Source organism: Miscanthus floridulus, chromosome 16 (assembly GCF_019320115.1).
Source record: "Miscanthus floridulus cultivar M001 chromosome 16, ASM1932011v1, whole genome shotgun sequence".
Lineage (NCBI taxonomy): Eukaryota > Viridiplantae > Streptophyta > Magnoliopsida > Poales > Poaceae > Miscanthus > Miscanthus floridulus.
In genome coordinates, this window is record NC_089595.1 from 80547799 (window position 1) to 80566161 (window position 18363).

Below are 18363 nucleotides of genomic sequence, written 5' to 3' on the forward strand. Positions count from 1 at the left end.
CCAAGAGAGTAGCCTCATTAGTGAATCAAGAGTAGTCAAGTGTGCATCCATCTTCTCATTAGGCTTCGCGAGGTCAAGTGAGAGTTCGTGCTTGTTACTCTTGGTGATCGCCATCACCTAGACGTCTTGGTGGTGGTTGAGAGCTTGGTGATCACCCGACGGAGCTTGTGGGTGACCCAACTCAAGTTGTGAGCGGCTTTGGGTGATTCACCGCGACGGAGTGTCAAAGAATCAACCCGTAGAGAGCACTTGATCCTTACGCGGATCAAGGGGGAGCTACACCCTTGCGCAGGTGCTCCAACGAGGACCAGTGGAGAGTGACGACTCTCCGATACCTCGGCAAAACATCGCCACGTTCCTCTCTCTCTTTACTTTGAAGTATTTATTTTGAGCAATTCATTACTTGTCTTTACATTCTTAGAATTGCCATGCTAGAGTAAGTTTGGAACATAGGTTGTAAGTCTTTTTGTGCTTTAGTTTGATAGAAACACTTTTCTAGGCACAAGAGGTTAATTGGGCTATCCATAGGATTTGATTATTGCAAGAAAATTTAGAATTAGCCCAATTCAACCCCCCTCTTGGGCATCTTGATCCTTTCAGGCGTGCACCACAAGGCAATCAGAAAAATCTTGAAGATAGAGAAGAATCTGTTCGGATAGGATAGATATCGTAATACTTGTAAATACTTACCATATAGCCGAATAGATCTAGATCTAACTGACTTGTAACCCTGCCCCCAGACTATATAAGGCGGGCAGGGACCCCCCTCGAAATCATCTCATATTCAATACAATCAATCAAAGACACATGACGTAGGGTATTACGTCGATCAGGCGGCCTGAACCTGTCTAAATCTTGTGTCTTGTCACCATCTCGCTACTGATCTCGCTCACCTCTACGACAAATCTACCATTGCGGGATACCCCTCGGTGGACTGCCGAGCATCTTTTGTCGACAGAAACGAACCCACCTGTTCAGTCTCAAATGTTAGAAGCTCAATAGTGCAAATACAGAATTGTTTTGTATGAGTAAACAATACATATACATTACGTTTCTTCAAACCAATTGTAAAATTACATGTATGCATCTACTATAGCTTACTTCCGCTCTCTTGTGACACCTGGCCTAGGTGCTGCTGGGCACATTCTTCGTTTTAGCAAGCGATTAATCAAGGAAGATTTGCCAACATTTGGATATCCAACTATTCCAGCTCGAACCTTAAGGCAAAACAAAAACAAGCAGCCAAGTAAACATGTCTGGTTGATCACTATATTTATCTTGAATAATCAGGATATTATTAAGCTTCAAACAAGTTCCAAAACACTAGTATATATGAATTTACAGAAAATTGGGTTACTATAGTCAGAAGGAAATGGTCTTCAAACTGCCTAGTTCAAACCAAAATCTCCGAGTGTTATGCTAATCGTTTGGAAAGAAGACTTGAGTTCTATGATGTCTCAAGCAAGTCCTGACCCATACTAATTTGCACAAAATGAGTAACTAAATGAACCAATGAAACACGAGGAACCAACAGGATATGAAATGGATTATCGGACGAGGAAGTAATCCCTTTTCCTTTCTCTTTGTGTTCACAACAGATGCTACTGATTTTGCCATCCTACCTAATTTCATTGTACCCTGCACTCCAGCAAAGGAAATGGTGGCAAGTGAATGATATATGCATCAGCGAATCAGCCAGATAGACCAAATCAGTTAGCTGCCAGGCTATCTTACCATGCCCAGCTGGCCATTGGAGAAAACAACTTTGGTGCCCTGATTACCAAAGTAAGTAGCCCATGCATTCCTATCCCCAGTTGAGATCATGTCCTCACGATTCAAGACTATGATCCTTTTCCGGTTGCCTAGCCATGAGTCCATTTGATCATACATAACATGACTCAGTACATAACATGACTCAGTACAATCACCAAAAGCATGACCTTAGGATGGCTGGTGGACAAGGGAATCCGAGCATCACGGATCTCTATAACAACATCCATGAGCCTCAATTGTTCCTTCAATTCTTTCTCTGTTTTTGCAATATGACCAGTATACCACTGTGAATTAGCAATTGAATAGGAAAAATGAATATGTCAGACATTATCTTATTTTACGGTGCATATGGTGGTGAGCTCGTATGCTTGTTAGTGACTTAATTCCACTAATGCACACCTTATGTATACCTGCACTGGGCGCAGGGATCTGGTCCAGTAACGCAAATCAGCATCCAAGGTTTCCCAGTAGCTCTCTTCTTTAAACTCGTCGTCGGCTTACCGCGAGAGGCCTAACCTCTCTTTCTCATACAAACCAAGCAATGTGTCACCAGCAGCAACCTAATAATCCACCATAGCATGAGCAAAGCAAACAGAGTGCATCAGATGGATACCTATGACTGTGTTGCGCCTAATACAACTTATAATTGCTGCAAACAGTACCAGTAATTCTGAGCCATAATTACTTTTTAAATGGAGCTCTTATACGAATTAGTGATGAGCATGAAGCTTTCAGAGGCAGTTGAAGACTGAAGCTGAGGCATTAGTTAGTCGACAATTGGATGGTAACAGAAAGATATTTACCTAACTATGCTTTTGGCCCAAGACCTGGTCCGTTTTGGTTGTGAATACCGATTTTGTTCTTTTGTAATTTAAAAGTCTGATGATTCGAAGGAACGGGCAGGTTTACAGTGATTCGTTCTTTTCTTCTGTAACCTTGTACGCAACCGCACAGCTACAATCAGTAATCTGAACTCTGAAGTAGTAGAACTGTAGAAGACACCGACTCTGAAACCAATTATTATAACAAAACACACATATGCAACAACGAAGTTTTTGGGATTTCGCTGTTTCATTGGAAACTTGGCAGCACACATCACAAGGGTTGCTGTAGAATAAGCAGGTTGCAGGGATTTCGAATCAGCACGCCCAAATAGAGCAGCCGAATACAATCGAACATCTCCAAATTCGAGGGCTACCGGAAGCTAAACATCTAACACAATAATCGAATCGAAGCAGCAGAAGAAGAGGAGGGATAAAAAGCAAGAACCCATTGGTGTGAATAAATCAGCCAGCCACGAACCATGGCGGATTCGCCAACTGCGTTGAGAAGCACTCGGCGGGGAAGCGTCCTGAGGGGTAAAGGCCCCGCCTTGATCCTCCACGGCCCCCGCGCCAGCGCCGGCGCGAAGGAGGTGGTGGGCACGGCCCAGGAAGCGGCAGCCATGGCGATGGGAGGAGAGGAGCGGGGGATAGCCGAAACGGGTGGGCTTTAGTTAATGGCGCTCTGCCGCTATGGATGATACGGCTGGCTGTCAACGGGCCCAGCTTGGGCAAGCAAGGTGGAGCCGGCTTGCCCAAGCTCGGCCTCGATATCTGTTCGGCTGATATTAAGATCGACTGAACCTGAATCTCACAATAAATTAGGTTCAGCCGGCTACCGAAGGAAACGTAGTATAGCGTTTTGTGTAGTGGTAATCAGCATCGACCATTGCAAATTCAGTTGTACCTTGTACGGCGATGCATGAAGCTCGTAGATAGAAAAAAAAAAACTCAACTCACATTCCCACAGGAAGTGGAACCTAGGACACCAAAAGTGCTACTAGAGCTACCTAACCAGTCCGAGTAGGCTGGTATTCACGAAACTTGCAAAGAAAAGGCAAGCTTCAATGTAATGTGATTGGCGAGCTTCAAAAGGCAGAGTAGGAGTCTCGGGATTTATTGGCAGACTTAGTCTGATCGATCGTGGGCGGTAGGTCTCTTCTGTTCGGAGGAGCCCTACCAAATGCTTTTGCAGAAAGAGCTATTTGGAGCTGTTTTTTTAGTGAAAAAAAGGAGCCATGCCAAACACCCCTTCAATGGTCCATGCAAAGAGACCTCAGTCTTGAAGCCCCCTGTCTTGTATGATAAATACAAACCATGTACCTTGCTGCCTTGCATCATAACTTCTGAACCAGGAAGCAATAACAAAGCATCACAAGTTAGGAGCAATATATATATAACCTAAAGAAGCTCGACAAAGTTTGTCATGAAATATCTGCGCAGATTCTGTTAGCTCTAATTCATACATTCACATTAGACTGTACACTATAAATACAACAGCTGCACCACCCTGATACACTGCAGCAAAACCTTGCTCAACCCAGCAGGCTAGACAGATTGCTTACATCTTACTACAAGGCATCGGCCCGGGTGCCTGTGATCAAACTGGAATCAACAAATCCTAACCATTTCTACAAAACTTAGCAATTACTCGGGTCAGTCCAGCGGACACAGAAAGACTGCCTTTGACTCTTGAGGCATCATGAGCATACGAAGCATAACGAGTTTCTCGATGATGAACCACGCAAAGTGGGAGAGCCGCAGTACATGGAGCATCAGTAGGATCCTTCGATAGTGTTCTCTTCTTTTTTTAATCAAGAACATTGAGCATTGTGGAAGGTCTCTAGACAAAGTAGTCTTGTCGCACCACGGTAATGAAATCGCCAGAGAGTAAATCATCCTCTTTCAGTTTTCCTCCTGTTTCACCGTTGCCTTGGATATGCCAATATATTGGGGAAAGAGGAGCGTACAGATCTGTAGTTGTAAAAGAAAATTAGTTAGTTACACTGTATCGCTTTTGATATGAGATTCAGATTTCATAAGCCAAAAGATTTCACATGGAGAAGTGGATATCTACATAAAAAGGCCTTGCAAAATAATCTAGAAACAAACTTTAAAGAATTTAAAAAGGACAGCCGTGTCAGCAGTCAGCACATCAAAAGTGGTTGGTGGCAGGTCCAATTTCAAAAACTTAGAAATGGTGGACCATCTCTTGATCCATAAATAATGTCCTGACAACAATTGTCAACAGAATAATCTCCAGGTACTCGTAGCAAATCACCAAATAACTTTTCAATTCAACCAACTTTGCTGCTAGAAAATTGACCAACTTTAGCAGGGATTGTAGAATTGGTACCCAATACAATAGTAGCATAAAGTACCAACTCTTAACAACTACAACTTCTATGCTATAATCAACAATACAAGGCTGGCAAGGGAGAAATGGGTAGTTTGAAACAAATTTACCATACAGGTTTTCTAGTCAACGACTTTCCCTGCTGCAAAATTTAATAACTTCAGTAAGATTGCCAAATTGATACTCTGTACGACCATAGCGCAAAGTAAGAGCTCTAATGCTATAAGGCTACTAATTTGGAAATGGGCAATTTATGACATCAGTGACCAAAGATCTTATGCTAATTCTGGGAGAACCTGGTAAGCATGTTTGCATAATGTAGTCGTCAAGCCAAAAGTGCATTGATTTATCACATAGCAAACATTCATCTTTCCAGTAGAGAAGCGTTTACCTGAAGAAAGGGTTGGATCATGTTCTCTTGTAGAATGCAGTACAATAGTACCAGTAAGCACAGTAAGAAACCCACAAATCTCAGAGGCAATACTGCTTATACTCTGCCCGGACCAGTCCTAGTTGTAATGAAAAATCCTTAGTTCAGCAAGAACAAAATATTTGGAATTTATGGAAGTTTTCAAAATTAGAATACCTTGAACATTATGGCACTTGCTAAAATTGTGAGGGATGTGAACATCGCATAGTAGATGGGAGAAACAACTGCAGTATTGAAAGTATCCAATGCCTGGAAGTTCAACATGATGTGGAGATGCAAATCAACATCGCAAATGTTGTTACCTAAATTTTTAACTTAATCCTGGCAGTACCTTGTTCAGGTAAATTAACTGAATAATTATGCATGTTGCTGAAACAGTTGCAAACAACCAAGTCTGGAAATAGCCAGCCTGGTTTATACCCTCAATTGTAAGCTTGATAGCAATGCCTACCGCCTTGATGCTCATTACCTAGCAAAAGAAAAGGCAAAGAAACACTCCATAAAAACCAAAACGAAGTTGGTCTCGAAGGTATGCCAATGGACATCATTTACCGTCAAAGATCCTATCACCGAGCAAATTCCCACATACACCACTATGTTGGTCTGGCCATAACGGGGTGCGCAGTGAAGTATCAAGATTAGTGAGATCGCCAATGCAGAGACCGCATAACAAAGAAAGGCTGCAGAAAGCAAGGAGAGACATTACACAATGTATGTCAAAACCCAATAGGTTCGTTTTGGTGACCCAGCATGTTGTCCCAGAACGCATCACTCAATACTTTAACTAGACTATGAATTAGGTAAACCATATGAAAAACAATGCAAACCGGTTATCTTGAAAATCATGTTCTTATTAGGATTTACATCGGAATAAAAAAATTTATCAAGATGTATTTTTTCAGATCGTGTTGATATATATAAGACTAGTTATTTAGTATTTATGATAATAGGGAATACCAGGTTGCGTTGCCAAGTGCCAGATCTGTGTCACTGAGCTTGGTGTCTCTTCCTCAGGTGCATGGAGGATGATAACGGTTGACCCGACTATACAGAGCACACAACCCAACACACCCATCCGCTGCAGCTTCTCATTCAGGGTGAAATGGGCTAGAACAGCACTGCTTCGTAGAGATCACACACAGGAGCGTGTACATGTTTTTTTTTTAAAAGAAGAAGAAGAAGAAAATACACAAAATTTAGCCATCTCCACTCTCCACATGCTATATAACAGTCATTTAGCAATCACATATTCACAATCTTACCTGACAATTATGCTGAGCGCGCCAAGCGGGGTGACAAGAACAGCTGGCGCAAACATGTAGGCCACAAAATTGGCAATCTCCCCAATCAGCACTGCGAAGTTTCGAGCATTTCAATTATTTCTGCCAGACAGATGCCGTGAAGAATGAGCCAGCCAAAGGAATCAGGAACGTACTCGTAACCATCCCAACCCACCAGAGTGGCTCCAAGAGGTACCCATAGCCTCCAACACCTGCAAATTCCATCACCAACACAGATTCACAAATGTTCGTCGAAGGGAGAAGAAGAGAGCAACGAACTGGTCATGAAAGAGGCTGACTTTTCAATTGTTCGTCACGTAGACTACACCGGATGGCTAAAAATAGAACGAAACGAAGAATTCGACGCGCAGCCCACGGGACTAACGACAGAGAGAGAAAGAGAGGAGGCGCCTTTCGGCCGCCGGCGAGGTGACGGAGAGGGGGCGTGCACCTGCGCGGGCGCCGGCGGCGGCCGCACGGCGTAGGCCCTTCTTCTTGACGATGAAGCTGACGCCGATGAAGGCGGAGGAGGCGACCGCAAGGAGCGCGCCCGTGAGGTTGGCAGCGAAGAGGTCGCCGGCGGCGGCGTTCGGAGGGGCGGGAGTCATCGACGGCGTGCAGCGGCGACGGCGCGAGGCCGGCGCATTTGGGGCGGGCCCAGGTGCGGATTTGGAAATGGAGGTTGGGATCTGTTTTTTTTTTTTTTTTGGATTTTTCGTGTTTGAAATTTGTGCTTATTCACCTGGAGAATATGGTGGTGTGTGAGGCTGGACGGAGGAGAGAGAGAGAGAGAGGCCGCGACGAGAGCGGACAAGTGTGTGCAACCTGGAGATGGAGATTCAAGGTGATTAAAGAATGGAAAGGTTTTGCATGCTATGATTCGTTTACGTCTTTGCTTGGAGTACATATGCTGCGCACACGGCTGTGAGGCAATGCACATTTGTATGTGTGAAAAGAATTCTAGGGGGAGACATTGGTTACCCTTTTTTTGTGGGTACATAGGAACAAAGGAAACGTTCATCTCACTATCTCCATCCATTTTTTTCGTAAATTTTGAAGATATTATTTTAAAAATGATACTCCATCCGTTCTTTAAATATATAACGTTTTCGATTTCATAGATACATTATTTTTGTCATATAGACATCGAGTATATCCAGTGCATAACAAATGTATCTAGAAAAGTCTCGTTGGCACCGGTTCAAATAAAAATCTAAATTAAATGCATAGCTGTAGATGAAATCTTTGCATGTATAGCATCGTGTTTGCATGTGTAGCACTTAACCACACATTAATTTCCCCTCTCTCTAACACACACATACACTACTAATTTAGATTACCATTTTTGTTTTGTTTATATTCAAACTTGCTTAGAGCATCTTAAAGAGTTTCCAAAACTCACTCCTAGTCTTGATTTTTTTTTTTTTTGCAAGATTGAAAAAATTGCTCTCCAACACCTCCGTATCTTAACTCCCAACCAGTGATGTGGAAATATATGAGCTGTATCGATCCGATCGATCGGCGGATAGGGTTCCTAATGCAAATATCCATGAGGGAAAGAAATTATAAAAGTGGTTAGAAAGATTTGCAAATAATCTAGGATTTTTTATGAAATTGTCTTCTTTATTTTAGGAGCGATATTTTAGAAACTGTTAGAGAAGCCCAACAAATATACTCCTAATTTTTTTAAACTCGCTGATTTACTAATTGATTTTTTTTAGAAACTATTGGAGATGTTACGTCGTCACCTTTGGTCGCTGAATTCTACATGAAACAAGCAGATGTAGGTAACGGTGTGTCCATAGCAGAACCCACGAGAACCAAGGCCAACCGAACTAATGCTAGCGGAGTTGTTAGATGGGATCAACGGTGAAGCCGTGAAGGTGGCACGATTTGCGCAATGGCGCCTCCTCCCGGTACCCGCGACAGCGCACGGCCCACACCCATACGCCTCCTCCCTGTCGCGATCTAGATCTCATCACGCACCACCGGCCGCGCGGGACGTGGTGGTCCCAGCGGCCAGCGCTGCCTGTGCCTGCACCGCTGCACGTATACCTCCCCGCGCGCTGCCGTCCCGAGACTGCTAGTGATGCTCCACCCCCAGCCGGGCGCCGGCACAGTCCGCGATTGGCCAACCAACCTCCTTCCCTCTCCCGCCGGCCGCCGCCCCTCCCGGCTCCCATTCGGACTGCCGTCAGGGCTCGTTTGGTCGGGGGAATCGGTGGGAGGGAATGGGAGTTAGAGAGGAGGAACTGCCGTCGGCTGCGGGTTTTCACGTGCCCTGTACCTGTCCGTCCTCGTCCTCGTCCTCGTCCGCGTGGCTCGTCCTCTGGCGCGCTTGGGTCTCGCTCTGTCGCCGCGGGACGGGGATACGGCGAGATGCGTGTTTTTTTTTTTTGGCGAGATGCGTGTTTTTTTTTTGTGTGTGTGGCACGGATTTCAGGCTGGGTCGGGTGTCCAGGGCTAACTTGTAAATTCTATTCCGGGTCATTCCGGTTTACTCTTTGGAATGGTATATTTTGGTACCGGTGCATTCCGGTGTACCATTCCGAATTTTTATGATTTTATGGAATATATAAATTATTTTTTATATCTAAACTCTTCTGATACGAGAAATTAGACCATCATTCCGGTGTACCATTCCGCATTCTGGTATGTTTGGGCCAGCCTGTAGGAACGCACTAAAAACAGTAGAAGTAGTTTTGGTAGTCAACGTAGCAAAGTAAATCGGATTTAAGTCCGGCCATACGTCCACAGCCTCCTACCTCCTAGTACTCAAACCAGCAAACCAATGTGAATTCACCAGGCGAGGCAAACGACGGGAAGAGACAGGAGGCAAGAAGAACCAGCACTGCTTTTTGCGTCATTTTCATTCCTGCCCGGCTATCATCAGCGACTCAGCGCATGCAGCAGAGCCAAGAAGCAGGCAGCGTCTTCCTCAGCGCATCGACGCAGCGAAGCAGAGAAGTAGAACGATTACATCTCATGAGAGGGGGAGAGAGTTTACATCCATACAATTGATCTGCAAAAGCTAGAGAGCAAGGCTAGGAATACGACACTGCCAGAGGAGAAAATTGAATATTTGACACCTAATCTGCGTGTCCGTGAACATTTGACATCCAATTCGCACGTCGTTGAAAATTTAACACTCTCTATGCGAATTCGTTGAAAACAGGTGTTTTCTCATTCTTTTCTTCATTCAATATTTTTTCTATTCTCTTTTGGCTTTCAAGGCCAGGCTGAATGACCAAAGTACCCTTGACCTTTTATCCATCCATTTTTTTATGAGAACGAACATCGACGCGCTGCGGGCCTGCCCCGAGCCGCTCGCGCTGCCGAACCTCGCGCGCCGCCTCCCGCTCCGCCTCCACCGCCGCGGGCCGCTCCACTTCCTTCGCCTCTTCCCGCGCGTGTTCCACCTCCGCGCCCTGCTCCTGCTCTCGTTGTCCCTGACCCCCGCCGCCGCGGGCCTCCTCTCCGTCGCCAGCTCCCCCGCCGACGCGGCGCGGACGCTCCACCGTCTCCTCGCGATGTCGGTCACCCGCTACCTGCCCCTCCGCACCATCTTCTGCGTCTGGCGCGAGCTCGCCCTCCCCAACGACTTCGAGGACTCCGTCGCTGAGGGGCACCCGCACCTCTTCCGCCTTGCCCCCAATCTCGACGAGCCCAACACCCACATTCTCCACCTCGTCGCCGATCCGGCGACCGAGGAATTCACCCCGGCGGTGGAGAAGACCCGGCCGGACAGGTACGCCTTCAAGCTACGGTTTCCGCCGGGGTTCAGGCTGACCAAGGAGTACCCCGCGCTTCAGGCGTTGAGGAGACCGAGTATAGAAGTTCAAGATGTGATTTTTTTTTTGTCTGAACCTGTCGGTGGCCAGTGGCAAAGGAGATGAACAATTCTTTTGTGCAGTGTTGTGAACTATGCATCGGTGCAATTTGTGAATGATGTATATGAAGCCAATTTATGAACAATTCTTTTGTGCAGTGCTGTGAATTGTGCATCGGTGCAATTTGTGAATGATGTATATGAAGCCGATTTGTTCAATCACTTGTAACTGAGTAATCCTGTAATGCAAGAAATTGAAGTAATGGAACCTATGCCTCTGTGGCCTCTTACTCCTGCAACATTGAAAATATCTATATCATTGCATTGCTGCCATATCACAACACGCATCAGCAGAACCAAACCGAAGACCAAGAAAATGCTCAATTGATTCTTCAGTTCAGTTCAGTTTTCAGTTCTCACTCAAGACCTCACTGTTTCAGTTGTGCAACTCTTTGCCATCTACAACTGGAAGCAAGCACATAGAGCTAAACACACACAAAGGATACCACGCTCTACCACAGGCACAAGAATACCTACCGCCTGTTTCTTCCCTCCCTTGGTGCTTATGCTTCAGACGACAACACACAACATACATACATACTCTGAATCAAAAGACAGGGAAATTAAACAAGCACAAGTTCGCCTCATGTGGTGCCACATACTATCATTTCACGTTCAGACTTCAGAAACATGCCACTGAGGATCAAATAATTCAGAGCCAATCACAGGTTGTGTTACTCCTTCACGGTTCCACAAGTACATGTACATCTGGCGTTGCCGGAGGGCACGTCGCTCTCCATTGCCCATAGATGCATCATGCATACATTACACCCAAACAGATGCCACAGTACCACATACATTACAAGGTTTCTTAGGAATTTAAGAGGTTCACAGTTTAACATAGGTAGAGGTATCATCTAGGTGCACATGTCCCTGGGAATTTAGAATTACAAAAGATATGACAATATTCTTGGATTGTCTCATGCGGCATAAATTTTCCCCTTCCTTGGAGTCAGCTTTTTGTTGATAGCTCTCTTTGTTGGAGACTTCTTTGGCCTAGTTGGGGTAGTCATAGGATCTGTTGCTCCACCAATTTGACTGAAAAAAACATAAAGTCTTAGGCAAGATGAACGAGCTGCAAAATTTGTCCTTCATTTGAACAAGGATTTTTACCTTCTTGTAACAGGTCCTAGGTTAATATTGACATGACTTGTCTCTCCCATATTCTCCATGGTTAATTGCAGTTGACTAAAAAAAGAGTAAATGTTCAGTTTGGAAACGGAAAGAATAAAATGTATAGATTCAACTATTGTACCTTCTTGTAACTGGCATGGGAGTTGAACTTTCCTGCGCATCAACCTTTTGCCTTTTAGGTGTACCAGTAGTTGCATCTCCTTTGTTGGAGGCAACTAGATTACAAGGCCTCCCTTGCTTGGCATGACTCTTCCTGTAAAATTAAAAGGGTTGAGATTAAGAAATCTATTTCACTCAAATAGCAGAAAAATAGATTTTTGTACCTCTTTTTAGTTCCAGTAAGCGGGCACTTTGGGGATCCAGTTCTATGCCCATAAGCAAAGCAAGTCTTGCATTGTACCTGTCACTTGCCTTTGGTCCTTTTCTTGTTTCCCTTATCTTCCATGCAGCCAGGAATTCTAAGCTTCCTTAGTCTCCCTACTGGCAATTTAGATAGAGGTGGCAGCACCCTAAAACCAAGATTCACTTTTGCCCATTGAGTTTTGTCCGGCAATGGTTTAATGACACCACCATAGGCAATCCTAAAATGATAAACTGAATAGTAAGGATGCATGTAATCTTGCATCTTAGGATTTTGACATGTAGTAATGAGTGCTAATGCATGTGGGCATGGTTTCCCCGAGACTTGCCACTCCCTGCACGTGCATGCATGATTTGTAAGATTAACCACGTGTCTTATGATCTTGTGCTTCTGAGTGATCTCTGTCACCTCTGCTTCATCTCTTCCACCTTCTTTGACATGTAGGTGACCCAATTGCCTACTCATTGCATAGAGTTGGCGAACTACAATAGGGAGCATTACATGGCCTTCTAATTTTTCACCAATTCTTCTCCTTTTTGCATACAACTCCATGAACGTAGACCGAAGAGTGTCTGCAAGATCAGCTATGGGAAGGTCCTTGCTCTCCTTCACCCAATTGTTCCAAGACTCTGCAAGATTATTGGTAATGTGATCACACTTTATCTCTTCTGAAAATTTGCTCCTGGACCATTTCAAACTATGGTGTTCTTCCAACCAAGGCTTCACATCTGAACTTGCTTCATATATTTTATTCATCAGGTACTCATGATATTCTGGCTGGAAAGTCCTAGCTGCAGGATACATTCTCCCATATGCAGGCCCTCTAAACTTCTTGACAAAATTCTTCATCAAGTGGACAAAACATTCTCTATGTTCTGCCCAAGGATACACTTTCTTCACAGCATTTGCTATGCCCTTACAAGCATCTGAACATATAGCTAGATAAGGTGGATTGCCAATTGCCTTTTGCAGCTGCTGCATAAACCAAGTCCAATTGTCATTTGTCTCACCATCAAAAAATCCAAATGCAACTGGAAACATCCAGTTGTGTCCATCTAGAGCAGTAGCTTAAGGTAGGTGTCCATTCCACCTACCATTGAGAGCCGTGGAATCTATACTCAGATATGGCCTACAACCATTTAGGAAGCCATGTATGCTAGGTTTGAAACAACAAAAAAATCTATGGAAATATACACCATCTGGCTTCTGTATTACATCTATCTCTACAACACTTCCCGGCATTCTGAGCTCAACCTCTGCCTTGAAATTGAACAAGTATCCAAAGCTCTCTTCCCATGTACCAAAAATGTGTTCAGCTGCCTTCTTCCTACCGAGGCACACTGTATGATATCCAATTGAGACCTGATACTTGTCCTCCAACTCTTTTTGTAATTTCTTGGGACCCATGTTTGGGTCCTTCTTTAGAAAAGGGATTGCCTTCTCTGCTACCCAATGGTAGGTTGCCATCTTTGTCCTCACCCTCCCAGTGGATGGACAAAAATGTTCTTCCTTATTCAAAGTAACCTGCCAATCAAAATAGCATATATTAGTAAAATTAAAAATATAGTTAAGTTTGTCATATCAATAATTTTAGTTAAAAGTCCAATCAGAAAATCATAAAAAGTTAGCAAAGTATACCCTGACATGCTTTTTATCACTCATCAACCTTGCTACAATAGCCCATGGACATCCCTCGGCTTTGCAGTAGCCCCTGAATAATGTTGTACATGATTTTTCTGTTCCAAGATCAAATTGACCCATTATAGCATGTTGTCTCACAGCTGATCTGAACTCATTCATACTAGCATATATGGTTCCAACTTTCATTGGAGGGTTTTCCTTGTCATAAAAAATAGAATCTTCACCAGGAATACAATCATCAACAGGCAACTCAGCACCCTCTAGGTCCATAGGCCCAGCATTAGTTTCATTTTCAGCATCAAAGCTAGCTTTCTTTGCTCTCTCATCCTCTGCTCTAAGACCAAGAAATTCATACATTGCATCTTCACTCATCAAAGGGACTGCGCTACCAATCTTATCTTCTGTAAGTGGAATTATCTCTAAATTATCCCAATCAATTCCATGTTCAATAGCAGGCTCAAAGCTTGATTGCATTAGTGCACTATTATTATCATTAACCACATTGCTCAAGATTTCTGTTGCTTCTGAAACAACTGAGGTTGCAACCAATTCTACATGTTTCTCTTTCACATCAACATATAGAAACATCTTCTTATCGATCAGTCTTTCGGAGAAGGCAATAAACAAATCATTATCATCCACTATTTTCCTTTTCCCACCTTTGCTCATATCAAATTCAGATATTATAGGATGCTGGTTGCTTCCCCACTTGGCCCTAATTGTCAGGTCTTTTTCTAAGTTCTGCAAATTATAATAGCGATAGTCCACCACCCATTCATCATATTTGCGTTGAACATCAACTGAGTTAGCATTATCTAGTTTTGCTGTGAAAGGTGAAACCTGAACACATAGTTTAAATGCCCCATCCGGATCGACCCTACCGAGTTGAAAAAAAAGAGAGAGAACATAACCATGAGCATCAGCCATGCTTCTCCCCCAAATCCAAAAAAGCAACCTTGGAGAGGACAGGGGAGGGATAGGGTCTGCGTTCTTACCCTGGGGGGACCTCGAAGGGGATCATAGCCGGCCTGATCCGGCCACCCAAAGCTCCTCCTACAGTCCGAGGACCAAACCCTAGCAGCTTCTGTTCACTCGTGAGAGAGAGAGGAGGCAATGAGAGAAAGAGAGAAACTAGAGAGAGAGAGGGAAGGAATGCAATGCTTCTCATCCAGCGAGATAAGTTCCATAAAGAGATACGTTTGGGATTCAACCTTGCCTTGGAAGCAGATACGTTCCATAAACAACAAAAGATCTCCTCATCCAGCAGATGCGTTCCATAAAGAAATAAGGCTAATGGGTACTTTGGTCATTCAACCTTGCCTTGGAAGCCAAAAGAAAATAGAAAAAATGTTGAATGGAAAAAAGAAGGAGAAAACACCCGCTTTCAACGAATTCGCACCCAGAGTGTTAAATTTTCAACGGTGTGCGAATTGGATGTCAAATGTTCACATGCGCGCAGATTGGGTGTCAAATATTCAATTTTCTCCTGCCAGAGGGATGTTGTTGATCTGCAGGCCGCTACAAATCGATCCCACGCTAGGAGGAAGCCCTCGGAACACTACATCATGTTGGTATCTATATAAGAACTTTAAATTTGAGGCCTTTCGCGGCATCGCGCACTATTCATCCAGCGTTTCCACCGACTCAGAACCCTGTAGATCAACAGTACCTGGGTGCGCTACTGTTTATCCAGGGCCCAATGAGTTTCCCCCAAAAAGGAACAGTGCCAGCCCGATAAAAAATTTAACCGTTTTTCCTGCGTTACTGTTTATCCAGCCCGATAAGTTTTTTTTCCTCTTTTTCCCCCAAAAAGAAACAGTGTCAGTCCGATAAAAAAATTACCCATTTTTTTTTTCCAACCTCCTTCCCACGGGCACCCACGCTAGTTTCCATAATTCCCAGCAGCATAGCAGGATCAGTGTTGAGGCCGCTCTGGCAGGCTCCCATCAGGCGGCTTAGTGCATCATAAATATTCACTCACTAGTTCGGTCGTCTTGAGTTTTTAGTGCCTAAAACAATTTGTAGAAGCTTAAAAAGAGCGTACTAGTATAAAATATTTTAACCAAAGTAAACATGTTTAAATTTAAATATATGCTTAGACATAGATAAACAGCATCTTACGTCATACTTGCTTCTGGCGCTCAGTTCGCGGTGGTTTAGTTGGTACTACTTTTACAGTAGGTAACAAGCAGACAATTCTTGATCCCGTATGATTTCGTGTCTAAATTTTCCACGTGTGTATTATATATATAGTGTTACGTACGACGACCACTAGCTTGGTTACTTTTCTCACTGATTAAGAACAACTGTTACTGCATAACTGACTTTCACTATCGGTTTCTTCCAAACCGTTAGTAGACTACTAGCCTATCACTGTCGGTTTTTTGCTTGAACCAGTAGTGGTAGGACCAATCGACACTGATATTGAGGTCATCGTTGTCGGTTTCTTTCATTGCTGGTTTTTTACCTAAACACGAAAGCGCAGGTAATGCCAGTTGGCAAAGTGGCGTTAAGCATCCCTAGTGGTATCCTTCTGAAAAAAAGTCAATCTCTCTAAAAAAAAATAAGCACTTCAACACTGCCATTTTCTCACTTGAACTGACAGTATGCTTGAACAGAGCAATGATAGGCTGCGCAGAAAACTTTATAACTTTCTCATATGATATCTGATGAAGACGAACTTTATACCAAAGTTGTAGTACTTTTCGAGATCTACAACTTTGTAGGTCAAACTTTTTGGATTTGAGGTCGTTTGGATGTCTAAATATATATCACAAGATTTTATAGGGTTAATACCAAAGGAGTCCATATACTCTAAAGTCACTAGTGAGTGTTTAGTGGTAGAAAAGGATCTCGGATAGAAAAATAAAAACAAACAAAAGTTGTAGATCTTGAGAAATTCTGTAACTTTATAGTTCACAACTTTTTTTATTTTAAAGTTGTTTTGATGCTGAAATATTTGTTTCACAAGATTTTATAAAAGTTAATAGCAAAGAAATCCATGTGCTCTATAGTCATAGGTAGGGCTGGATAACGAGTCGGCTCGGCTCGGCTCGTTCCGGCTCATTAAGAAAATGAGCTAGCTCGACTCGACTCGTTTACGAGCTCGAGTTGGCTCGAAGCTCGCGAGCCAGGTATAAAAAAGTACATAAAATATAATATTTATATTTATCTAAAGTTTGAGAATAGTAATAACACAAAAGTAACACATCCAACAGCCTTAAATCGAACAAAATATTCATATGTGCTAACATATATACAAGTATAATAATATACTATAGTATTACATCATACATCCATGGTACATACTCCATATCATATATAATGCGTCCATGATTATCCATACATCCACTAAAAACAAAATAATAAAGTCATAATAATCCCAAGTTTATAGAGTCTAGACAAGTCATCAACCGATTGTAAAGTGCAAAACATGAAGTAATACAAAACTAATATAAGTTATGTTGATTTTTTTTCTGAAAGCGTAGCTCGTTTGGCTCGCGAGCAGCTTGCGAGCTGGCTCGAGTTGGCTCGTTATCGGCTCGTTATGATAACGAACCAAGCCAGCCACGAGCTAAGTGAGCTAACGAGCTTCGAGTTTTTTTGTCCAGCCTTAGTCATAGGTGAGTGTGTAGTTGTACTTAAGGATCTCGGATGGAGAAGTGACCAAAACAAAAATTGAAGATCTCGAAAAGTTATGCAATAATGTAGTTGATAACTTTTTCATTTGAAATCGTCTATCCAACGAAAATTACATTTGAATTCTCATATTTGAAATTTGAATTTTTCAAATGATCTCGAATGGAGAAACAATCAAAAGAAAAGTTGTAGATCTCGAAAAGTTATGCAACTTTATAGTTAACAACCTTTTCATTTGAAATCAGTTATCCAAGAAAAATTATGACCGAATTTTCTCACATTTGAAATTTATTTTTTTCGAACAACCTTGGATGGGAAACCAAAGTCGTAGATCTCTAGAGACGGGCTTAATTAACCGAGGACTGAAGACTCAAAAAATAATTGAGACCAAAACTAAAGTATCCGAAAGCAAAATATTCAGTCACTAGTTCAATCTTGAGTTTTTCTGTAAACATAAAACAAGTCGTGGTCTCAAAAAGTTATATTAGTACAAACTGATTTAACCAAAATAATCATATTAACATATGTCACATATGTGCTTATAGACATAAATAAACCGTTACTGTGTTAAATAGCACAAACCCACCTTGCCCTAAATTTGCTCATTATATCTTGAAAATGTTTCTCTCCTATCTTCCTTTCTACTTTTACACTCATATGTGTTCTTTTTACTATAAGTTATTTTCTTTTGTGTTAGAACACCAAGACCTTAATAACTTCCACTTTTTATGTAACACCCTAGGTGTTTGGCTCCCACAAAATTGCATTTCACTTTATAAACATGTGCATCATCTATCTCATCATGCCATTGTTACTGAAACATGTATATGCAACATTCTCAATTATGTTGTTTCATACTTGATTGCTTGTGAATGGTAGTTAGTGCAACATGTGAATGCAACATGAGTTTCTCATACCTTGAAATATGGCAACATGGTAGTGTAATATGACAAGTTTAAAATTGCAACAAAGTCATGAAACATGTGAAACATGGATTTGCAACATTAGGGTAATTTGAGTGTTTTGTTGTTTTATCACA

General features: G+C 42.7%; 2 protein-coding genes, 1 long non-coding RNA gene and 1 pseudogene across 11 annotated transcripts; 1 reads left to right on the forward strand and 3 right to left on the reverse strand.

Annotated features, from left to right (window-relative positions):
- Positions 1-665: 665 nt before the first annotated feature.
- LOC136511463 (uncharacterized) lies at positions 666-3318 on the reverse strand. 8 transcript variants are annotated; one of them, XR_010772722.1, is made up of 5 exons: positions 2459-3318; positions 2184-2333; positions 1735-2029; positions 1102-1638; positions 666-970 (listed from the first exon to the last, which is right to left on the reverse strand). It is a non-coding gene; the product is annotated as an uncharacterized lncRNA (long non-coding RNA). The 8 variants fall into 8 exon arrangements; XR_010772719.1 differs by having other exon boundaries at positions 1735-2057; XR_010772718.1 differs by having other exon boundaries at positions 1735-2057; positions 2173-2333.
- A 683-nt stretch (positions 3319-4001) lies between these two features.
- LOC136511461 (probable magnesium transporter NIPA6) lies at positions 4002-7464 on the reverse strand. 2 transcript variants are annotated; one of them, XM_066505526.1, is made up of 9 exons: positions 7112-7464; positions 6816-6872; positions 6643-6733; positions 6338-6498; positions 5933-6060; positions 5712-5849; positions 5537-5629; positions 5342-5459; positions 4002-4568 (listed from the first exon to the last, which is right to left on the reverse strand). In XM_066505526.1, exons 1-9 carry the CDS (start codon positions 7266-7268, stop codon positions 4438-4440), a joined length of 1074 nt encoding a protein of 357 aa, XP_066361623.1. In that variant the 5' UTR covers positions 7269-7464; the 3' UTR covers positions 4002-4437. The 2 variants fall into 2 exon arrangements, with proteins under 2 accessions (XP_066361623.1, XP_066361622.1); XM_066505525.1 differs by having other exon boundaries at positions 6338-6501.
- Positions 7465-9944: 2480 nt separating this feature from the next.
- Positions 9945-10656, forward strand: LOC136510911 (protein ROOT PRIMORDIUM DEFECTIVE 1-like). The gene is made up of 2 exons (XM_066505202.1): positions 9945-10488; positions 10649-10656. The coding sequence occupies exons 1-2, from the start codon at positions 9945-9947 to the stop codon at positions 10654-10656; spliced, it is 552 nt and encodes a 183-aa protein (XP_066361299.1).
- An 813-nt stretch (positions 10657-11469) lies between these two features.
- LOC136510912 (uncharacterized) lies at positions 11470-14722 on the reverse strand (annotated as a pseudogene).
- Positions 14723-18363: the final 3641 nt, after the last annotated feature.